Genomic DNA, 10,589 nt, shown 5'->3' with positions numbered 1-10,589 from the left:
TTCTGCGCTGGGAGCAGTTTGGGCTGAGCCAGGGCAAGGCCAGGACTGGCCCCTGCCCCCAGGGTTCCCATGAAGCCCCTGCTGCAGAGCAGGGCTCACTGCTGGGCAGCCAGCGGGCACAGCCCCTGCTCCTCACAGCACACTCGGCCAGCACTCAGCACAGCTCCAGCCACGGCTCGGAAGGGAGCTCTCCTAGGAACGGCAGAGGGGGGGACAGGGGGCACCGGGGGCGCATCTAGGAGAAAAGGTTTTCACTTGGCTCACAGAAATCTTTCCTGACTTGTCACTATGTTTTCTTCATGAACGGGACCCTATGGTTGGAGGCAGCAGATGTCCAACAGCAGCTCCATCACCCAGTTCCTCCTCCTGGCATTGGCAGACACGCGGGAGCTGCAGCTCTTGCACTTCTGGCTCTCCCTGGGCATCTACCTGGCTGCCCTCATGGCCAACGGCCTCATCATCACCACCGTAGTGTGCGACCAGCACCTGCACACCCCCATGTACTTCTTCCTCCTCAACCTCTCCCTCCTCGACCTGGGCTCCATCTCCACTATTGTCCCCAAAGCCATGGCCAACTCCCTCTGGGACACCAGGGACATCTCCTACTCAGGATGTGCTGCACAGCTCTTCCTGATTGTCTTTTTCCTTTCAGCAGAGTATTTTCTCCTCACCGTCATGGCCTATGACCGCTTTGTGGCCATCTGCCAGCCCCTGCACTACGGGACCCTGCTGGGCAGCAGAGCTTGTGTCCACATGGCAGCAGCTGCCTGGGCCAGTGGGTTTCTCAATGCTGCGCTGCACACGGCCAATACACTGTCACTGCCGCTCTGCCAAGGCAATGCCCTGGGACAGGTCTTCTGTGAAATCCCACAGATCCTCAAGCTCTCCTGCTCACACACCTACCTCAGGGAAGTGGGGCTTCTTCTGCTCAGCGCCTAGTTTAGCTTTTGGTTGTTTTGTTTTCATTGTGCTGTCCTACGTGCAGATCTTCAGGGCTGTGCTGAGGATCCCCTCTGAGCAGGGGCGGCACAAAGCCTTTTCCACGTGCCTCCCTCACCTGGCCGTGGTCTCCCTCTTTGTCAGCACTGCCATGTTTGCCTACCTGAAGCTCCCTTCCCTCTCCTCCTCATCCCTGGACCTGGTGGTGTCAGTTCTGTACTTGGTGGTGCCTCCAGCACTGAACCCCCTCATCTACAGCATGAGGAACCAGGAGCTGAAGGACGCACTCAAGAAGCTGATGCAGTCAGGTTTCTCTCAGCAGCACTGAACTGCCTCAATCTCTTCACAAGGTGTCTCCTGGTCATCTCTGGAACATCCTGTGCATTTAGCACTTTTAATGTCACAATTGTGTTTCTCCTAGAATGTTTGCATGCACTCCACTTCCTCAAAGGAATGAACCCAGCCTGCCTGACCCAGAGGCTTTTGTACTTTTGCATCCAGGGTGGTGCAGCTGGACTCCTGTGTCACATCTCTGTAATTTAAGGGGCTTGTGTAGTGGAGATATCTATCAAGTTCCCAGGAGAGTAAAGCACCAGTGTAGAGCTCAGCTGTGTGAGTGTGCAAAGTTGGGGCAAATAACAGGGTGGGGGCACACGGCAGGGTGTCCTGGTGTAAATCCTTGGGTCACGGTGAAGGAAGCAAGGCAGTAATCGGGTGGGACACAGGGCTCTGCTCAGTGCCATGTTCCTTGGATATCCATCCAGGGGAAGCTGCCCCAGGTGCCCCAAGATGTCCTAAGCACCAGTCATTTCCTTTGCTTGTTGTACACCCCAGTCCCTATGAGGAACATTTGCTGCATGGTCACCTCTGTCATCCTTAGTGGCTCAGTGATACCCAACTCCATTGCAATTCTAAATGTAAATGGAGCCACTTTCCTACCGTCACTGGTTACACACAAGTCCCATACCTCTTGCCACAGTTGGCCACTCAGCCAAGGCCGTGGTCAAACATCTCCAACCAGATCATGTCCTCACGGCTTTGCTTTGACAAATAGTGAAGTAAACCACTGACTGAGATCCCACCAACTGGCCTGGGTCCAGCTCTCCAGTCTTTCACTCTAGGTGTTATCTCAAATAAACGCCAGTTTCTCAGCCTCTCCTTATCCATAACATGATCCAGGTCCCAACCATCCTTCTGGCTTCTGCAGGACTTGCTCCAGTCTGGCAGGGTCTTTCTTGTGCTGGGGAGCTCCATTGTGGGCTCAGCAGTCCTGATATGGTCCTGTGGTGGGGTTAACCACGGCCAGCACCCAGCCAGCCCCCCAGCTGTTCATCTGCTCCCCTGACTCAATAGGACAAAGGGAGAAAATAAGCCAGCGATGCTCCTGGGTCAAGGTAAAGGCAGAGAGATTACTTACCGATCCCTGTCATAGCCAAAGATGTGTTGTCTTGCCAAAGATCAATTTCATTCATTGCCAATTAAAACAAGATGTTGATTGTGAGAAACAATGACCAAAACATTGAAGACCATTCCCCAGTTTCTCCCAGGGCCAAATTACTCCATTGGTCCCAATTCACCTACACAAGCACACCCTGAGAGGTGCGGGGGGGATGTTGAAGAGGGTTGATGGCACAGAACACCTCTGCTGCTCCTTCCTCCTCACACTTCTGCCCTGCTGCAGCGTGGGTCCTCTCCATAGACCCCGCTATCTGTGCGGTCAAGGGTATGCATTCTTCATTTCATTCTGTCTTGCTTGTGTCCTTGAAACTCAGAGAATGACAGAGAATGTTGACATTGGAAGGGACCTCTGGAGATCATCCAGTGAAAACCCCTAGGAGAGGCACGGCCAGCTCAAGCCGGTTGTACAAGGCCTTGGCTTGGTAGGTTTGGGCTATGTCAAGGGGTGGACATTCCATAACCACTCTTGGCAACTACCTGCAGTGGTTGAACATCCTCAGTTCAAAAAGTGTTACCTTGGCTCACATGAGCCTGTTACATGGCTCCTGCTCAGCTGCTTGTCCTCTGGCACCCAAAGGTCCTTCTCTGCAGAGCTGCTCTCTGGCCGGCCTGCCACCAGCAGGATAGCCCCAGGAGGGCTGGATAACAGGCTGGCCTCCCCCAGGGGCTTGCTCAGCACCAGCAGCAGCATCTTGCCCATCTTGGAGATGAGCTTCAGCTCTGGCACAGGCCGCAGGGTGCTACAGAGTCACCTGGGAGAGCAAAGCCCTCTCCTGCCAGGGCTGCGCAGCCCAGGCCTGTTGCCCTCTGGCCTCGGGGACTGCAGCCTTTGCTCTCGTGGTGGGAAGCTCCTTCATCCTTCTGCTGCCCCCTGCCACCCGCTCCAGCATCCTCTGCTGGGCAGCAAACCCCTCCCACACAAGGGCTCCCGTCCCTGGGTACCGGTGTCCGTGTGACAAGCCTGCCCTTGGCCCTGGTGCCACACCTGAGGTGCTGCAGCACACATGGGCCCCAGAGCCCACCGCCTGGGGCGCGGGCAGCAGGAGCCCCCTGTGCCACCACAGAGCTGTGACATCAGTGCCGTAAGCGCTGAGGAGGGGCAGGGCAGCTCCCACGCCTTTGGTGGGGGATGGAGACACAAGGTCTGTAGGGGAGACCTACGGGAAAGATGAGGGGAGGGGGATGCTCTGTGTGATGTCAGGGCAGCTCAGACAGATGGAGCTCTTCTAGTGGACGGGCCAAGGGGTGAGGTGGGAGCTTGTTTCGGGATCACAGGGGAGACCAGCCAGGGTGGCACTGTGGGAGGAATTAGTTGTGGTTTGACACTGGCCAGCACCCAAACACCCAGAATCTGTTGCTCACTGACCCCTTCCATGCCCAGCGTGATGGAGGAGAGAATCAGAGGAAAACTCACAGGTCAGGACAAAGACAGTTCAATAGGAGAAGCAAAAGCTTTGTGTGTGCAAGGAGCAACATGAGCAATTCGCTCACTCCTTGCCATGGGCAGCAGGGGTTCAGCCATCCCCATAAGAGCTGCTCTTCAGCACATCTGTCAGTGACACGGGAGGACAAATGCCACGACCACAAACGTTCTCTTTTCATCCTCCTTTCCCTGAGCTGTTATTGATGAGCACAACGTCCTGGGATATGCAATATCCCTGTGGTCATGGGGGTCAGCTGTCCCAGCTTCTTGCGTCCCCCCAGTCTCCTTGTAGCGCAGGCAGAGTGTGAGAAAGAGAAGCCTTGGTGATTACTCTGCAGCGGTGGCCAAAACACTGGTGTGTGGTCAGCGCTGCCTTAGGAAGAGACGCAAAGCACAGCACCAGAAGGGCTGCTGTGAAGAACATGCACTCCATGCCAGCCCGAGCCAGGACAGAGTGACAGGTCATACAGTCAGGGTGAGGCATGAACAATGTCTTCTTGAAATGACCTGAGGAAACCTGTGGATCACAGAGCCTGGCTCTTCTGGGGGAATCCGTCTCCTTGGTGATCACTGCACAGGTAAGCAAGGATGCCAGGAGCCCAGGTCTTTGTGGGCGAGTTCCCCAGACCAAAGAGGCCACCCACTCTGATGCTCATCTGCACCTGGGACTCCACAAAGAGGACAAGATGCTCAGGGATGTAAAGACCAGTGCCACCTTGGTTGTAGTAGTGTGCAGTTGTGGTGTCCCTGATCCCCAGATAAGTGGGGAAGGAGAGCAGCAGAGCACAGCCCTGGGGCAAGAGGGAAGGAGAACCTGGCCTGCTGAGTGCACTGGCAGGTGGGATCCCATGGGGGCAGGGCCCTGAGAGCATCCCTAGGCCTTCCTGGCCCTGACCAGCCTCACCTGGGGCCTCCACCCAAAGTTTTCTCCATGGCTTTGGGAGGCCATTGATGCCAGGAGGAGATTCAGCTGCAGCGTGATCTGTGCTGTGGGTCTGCAGGTGTCCAGGAAATATTTCAGACACAGTGTTCCCTGTCCATAGACCTTGTTCATTTGGCCTTGCAGGCTCATTTTCCCTCTTGATACTAGATGGGATGTCCAAGGAAATGACACTATGACCTAGGGGCTCTCTGCTTCCTTACTTCCCATCCCTTCATCAGTTGTTAGGAGGAGGAGAAGGAAAAGCAGGTCAGGCTTCTGGGTGTCACGGACTGAAATGGAGGAACAAAATTGTTACCTTCAGCTCCTCTCACAGGAACCAGAAAGCACTGAGATTCCTCTACCTTCCCCCCTCTTTTAGCAAAGAAGTTCACCCTATCCAAGTAGAGCATTTGTTTGCATTCTGTATATAGCTTCAGACACCCCGTGATGTGGAGGTTGGTCATTTCATTACCTCTGGCCAAGAATATTCTTATTTCCACATCTGACGATTGGCTATCACATTCCTGACAGGCTCCATAGTTCCAAGACTGGACTCATCTTCCTGACCACCTCCCCACTGGGACTGGCAGGTCACTAGGAGCTCCCAAGGCCTTCCCTTGTGCAGGCTGAACAAGGCCCTTGCCCTCAGTTTCCCCTCCTGGGAAAGTGTTCCAGCCCCTGAGCATCTCAATGACCCTTCACTGAACTCCCAGTCATACACACCTTCCTTGCTGTAGTGGCTTGTCTCTGGCCAAAAGCCCAGCAGCCACCCAGCCGCTCCCTCCATCCTTCCCTCCCCAGTCAGGGCCCAAAAATGAACACAGTCACGGACAGGGGGTCTAACGAGGGATGAGCATGGGGACACAGTCACTTCCCGCACTCCCTTGTCAAGGCACCTCTTCATACGCTCCAGGGCACTGCTGGCTGCCTCTGCTGCCAGGTCACGGGGTGGGATTGTGTTTTGCCTTCTGTCCCCCAGCACCACCAGGGCCTTTTCTGCACAGACACTGCCCAGCCAGGCAGGTCCCAGGCCCTGCAGCTGCAGGGTGTTAGTCCATGCGAGGGAGGGGCAGGCTCTGCCCTTGGTCCGTCCTGCATCTGTGCAGCTCCTGACAGGGCGGCCACCCCACCTGCCAGGGTTCCCCTCCATGGCATCCCTAGGGCACAGGGATGGTCCTCTCAGTTTGGTGCCACCGACAGACACTGTGAGACTTGCCTCCACTGGGTCATCTATACAGCCCTTAAACTGTAATCCGGAGAGTCCCTCTGCAACGTCCACACTGCCCCAGTATGTCCCAGTGGCCTCCAGGTGGGGTGTGAGCCCTTCCCCACTGCTCTCTCAGCCTGACCATCCCGCTGGTGTTTTACCCATCTCTTTCTGTTCCCACCCAGAGTGTCATGGCCTCACGTGGGCAGAAGAACGCTGAGGGAGACCATGGGCAGAGTTTTGCTGAAGCTGAGGGAAATGACATCCACTGTGGAGCTCCTCACGCACAACTGCAGGCTGTCAGGTTGGCGAGGCAGGATTTACCCTTGGAAAATCCACCTGGACAGTTACCCGCTCAGGTGCCAGAAATGTCACCCAAGGGGACTCTAACTGGTGGCACACCCCTCACCATGGGGGCCGTGCAGCCTGTGGTTCCCCGAGCTAAAGGCGGCAGGTGAAGAAGGAGGACAGTGCTCTTGCTTCAGTTCATTGCTTCCTGTGCTCCTGCCTTGTACCACAGTGAGTACTTGGAAACCTTGCCACAGGCAACACAAGGCTCTTACATCCTCCCACAAAAGCCCTCCATTCTCCAGCGTGGACCAGCCCAGCTCCCTCAGCCTGATCTACCAGGGCACGTGCTCCAGCCTTGACCATCTCTGTGATTCTTTACTGAAATGGCTCCAGCGTGCCAATGTCTCTCTGCTATTGCGGAGCACCAAAGCTAGACAAGTACTCTAGATGTGGTGAAACAAGTGGGAAGCAGAGGGAGGGAATGACTTGCCGTGGCTGTGCTCCTGGTCATACAGCCCAGGAGGCTGTTGGTCACCTTTCCTGGTGGCTCCTAGTTTGCCGAATGCAAACCAAGGACCCAGCCAGGCAGTCCCTGCCCTGTGTCATCGCAGGGCCTCGGTCCACTTTAGGGGCAGGACTTTCAATTTGTCATTCTTGGGTATCACGAGATTCATGAGTGCTTCCAGTCAAGAGGAAGTTCCTCCAGTCTCTAGGACCTTCCAGTGGTGATGGAGAATGGCCTCACTGGGACATCGGCCTGCTCACACTGCTCCCTGGGATGCCGCCCCTCCACCTCCCTGGAGTGGGAAGCATTGAATTTGGTCAAATGACTCCTGACTTGATCCCCATCCACACTTGGCTGGTTCCCTCCAGAGCCCTGCCTTCAGGCACAAAGCTTTGGGACACGATGTGGGAGAAGACTAAGGCAAAGAGGACCTGGAGGATGTTCAGTTTTATCTAGACCTGCTCTCACTAAGCTCAGCAGTGGCCACACAGGGGCTTTGTTTAGTTCTTAAACTGTTCTGCAAGTAGTGACAGATCCTCTTGATGCCCTTGAACGTCTTGCAAGACCCCATACTAAGCAGGCTTTGGCTTCCCTGAAGACATCCCTATTTCTAAATTCCTCTTTGAGCCCTTGCATCCACCTCCAGGATGCTTCCTTTTCTCTCTGGAGATTCTTGAGGAATTCCTTCTTTAGCCAAGGATCTCTCTTGGCATGTCTGCTTGATTTCCTGCTTCTCGGTATGGACAGTTCTGCTTGGGAAATGCTTTCCTGAATGACCAGCCGTACACAGCTCTGCTGTCCTTGAGTGCTGCTGCCCATGGGACTACCACTACAAGTCCCCTGAAGAGGCTAAAGTCTTCTCCCACTATTTCATGAGCACTACAGCCAGGGCTGACACTGGTTTTCACTCCCTCAGCAGCACTGCCTGTTTGGCAAGGACCAGATTCAGGTGAGCGTCACCTTTGTTGGCCTGACACCTGTGCAAAGAATTTGTCTCAAGAGACCCCCGACACCAGCTGGACGGTGTGTATCCTGCTGTGCTCCCCTTCCAGAAAGTGTCAGGGTCATGAAGTCCCCAATAAGAGCTGGGACCATGGACTTGCAGACTTCCTTGGCTTGCTTAGATAAGCCTTTCCCCACTGCCGTACCCTGAGTGCGGGTGCTGTGTCTCCCACCAGGATGGCACACTAACCGGCCTCTCGCTGACACTCTCCTGCAAGGGCTCACCCAACCTGCTGCACACCCCGTAGAGGAGATCCGCACGGGCAACAAGTGCCTGCACACGGAGGGCATCCCCTCCTCAGCTTCCTGGCCTGTCCCTCGTGAAAAGCCCACACCTTCCCCTGCCGCACCACTGTGACCTGTCCCACCACCCCTCAGGATTTAGTTCATCAATAGCATGATTTACTCCATCCATATCCAGCACGATGACAGCATGTGGAAGTCCAGCTCCTCCTGCCTGTGCCCCAGGCCCAAGCCATCGGTGCGCTTTTGGGCTGCAGCACCTCAGCCGTAGCGCTGGGGCCACGCTCAGGCTTCTCTCGGGCAAAGCTGGTACCAAGCGCCCCCGAGCCAGCGTGTGCCCGTGCTGTGCTGGAGACCAGAGACCCGCTGGAGTGGGTGGCGGTGGCAATCTAAGCGCACCGGCAGAGGAAGCCCTGCCCTCTGCAAGGCCAGAAAAGCAGTGCTGGGCTCTGCAGCCCTGGCAGAAGAAGGCTTGGCTAGCTGCAGTGCTGCTGAGGCCCCTGAAGGCCTGTGGGGGAGGGGAGGCTGACCTCCAGGAGGACATGGTGCTGCTGAAAATGTGCTTCAGTTTGGGTATGCTGTGATCCAGGAACACTGTGAGAACCGTGCACTGGTTCTTTGATGGTATCTTCACGGGGCTGAGCAAAGGATTGTTGGAATAAGTGCCAGTGGAGTGTGGGAGTAGCCAGGTGATTGGAACCCCCACTGTGATGGGCTTCCTGTTCATGGACCAGCTGGATGAACTTGGGTCAGACCGTGACGCACTGCAGGGCTGGGATTCAGTTGCTGGTTGACAGAAACCAAAGCTACCTGAGGTGCCACCTGGGCTTCCTCAACGGAACCATATTCCTGACAATAAAGATTTGGATGCCCACGTTTTTATGTTGCAGAAGGAAGCCGAGCTCCATTAGATACCAGAAGCAGTTACAAATGCTGCAATACCTCTTGTACGGGCTTCAGGAACACCAGGGCAACCCCAAGCAGGGGAACCAGTAATCATCCAGTGGAAGCCAAATGGCAGACCAGCAAGTCAAAAGCTGTACCCAGTTAAACTACAAGTCAGGAAAGGGTTGGAGTCATTAATTGAACAGATCACAGATTTTGGGTTACTAAGAGAATGCCAATCAGAACATAACACTCCAGTATTACCAGCCAGGAAGCCAAATTCAGAAGAATATAAACTGGTGCAAGATTCAAGAGCTATAAATCCAACTGTGCAAGATGTCCATGAGGCAGTAGCACACCCGTATGCCCTCCTGACCACCCTGAAGGAGAATGAGGAATGGTTTACTGTATGAGATGTGAAGATGCCTTCTTCTGCCTTGTGCTGGCTGCTGCCAGTCACCAATCGCTTGGTTTCAAATGGGAAAGCCCTGAAACTGGTCGAGAAACCCAGCTGTGCAGGGCTGTATGACTGCAAGGAGTTAAAAATAGTCCTACAGTCTTTGGAAATCAATTAGCCAGTGAGTTGGAAAGCTGGCAAAAGAGGTATGAAAATGTCGCCTTGCTGCAATAGGTAGGTGACATACTGCTAGCAACCAGTAGTAAAGAAGGTTCTATAACAAGGACCTCCTAAACTTTGGGGGCTAGCAGGGTACAAAGTACCCTGGGAAAAGGCAGAGACCACCCCAGAAGAAGCAACCAATTGGGGATTTACAATTTGCCTGGGCCTGCAGAGTCTTGGAGCTGGAGGAAAAGGGCCATTTGTCAAATCCCAGAAGCCAAATGAAAACAAGAGCTCAGAGCATCCCTGGGAATGGCCGGGTGGTGTCACTTACGGATAATGAATTTGGGACTCATTGCCAAGCTTTTATATGAAGCTGTCGGAGGAAACGGAAACCTCCTTGTCTGGACTCAGGAGTGCAGAGATGCATTTACGGAATGGAAACGGACTGGAATGAGTGCTCCAGCTCTAGGCCTCCCAAACCTAGAAAACCCGTTGGAACTCTTGTGCATGAAAGGTGACACGTTGCCTTAGGAGTGTTGGCCCAGAGACTGGAACCATGGAGCAGAGCCGTGGGGAGCTTTTCCAAACAGCTGGACAGTGTCAGTAAAGGACGGCCAACCTGTCCGCGCACGGTGGCAGCTACAGTATTACCGGTGCAAGAGGCCCAGGAACTGACACCTGGGCAAAAATGACATGATCTCAGTGGCAAAGAAGAAGTAACTCATGATTGTTTAAAGACAATGGCAGAGGTATATTCTAGCCGAGTGGAATTAAAAGGCACGCCAACAGAAAATGCAGACTGGGACTTATTTGTAGGTGGTAGTAGTTTTGTGCGAAATGGGACCCAAAGAGCAGGATATGTGGTGGTAACTATCAGAGAGAGAAGAGAAGGCAAAGCCCTCTCATCTGACACGTGGGCCCAAGAGGCAGAACTCACAGCCTTACTAAGGGCACTGGCATTATTATCAACAGACAAGGCTTTTTTAATGTATGGACATATTTGAAATTTGCCTTTGGAATAGACCATGCCGATGGGGCTGTTGGAAAGAAAGAAAGAAAGAGGACTCTGAACCTCTCAAGGATCCCCAGCCAAATTATGAGGCAAAGACCCAACAATCATTTCAGGTGACCAGCTGACCCAGGGTGCTGGCA

General features: G+C 54.3%; 1 protein-coding gene across 1 annotated transcript; it reads left to right on the top strand.

Annotated features, from left to right (window-relative positions):
* Positions 1-330: 330 nt before the first annotated feature.
* LOC121082239 (olfactory receptor 14J1-like) lies at positions 331-1,267 on the top strand. The gene is given in 2 exon segments (XM_040581594.1): positions 331-936; positions 938-1,267. Coding segments are annotated over 2 exon segments (936 nt in total).
* Positions 1,268-10,589: the final 9,322 nt, after the last annotated feature.

The sequence above is a fragment of the Falco naumanni genome, unplaced genomic scaffold, assembly GCF_017639655.2.
Source record: "Falco naumanni isolate bFalNau1 unplaced genomic scaffold, bFalNau1.pat scaffold_46_arrow_pat_ctg1, whole genome shotgun sequence".
Taxonomy (NCBI): domain Eukaryota; kingdom Metazoa; phylum Chordata; class Aves; order Falconiformes; family Falconidae; genus Falco; species Falco naumanni.
Note: the sequence above shows the minus strand (reverse complement) of the source record. Positions and strands in the feature narration are given on the sequence as shown.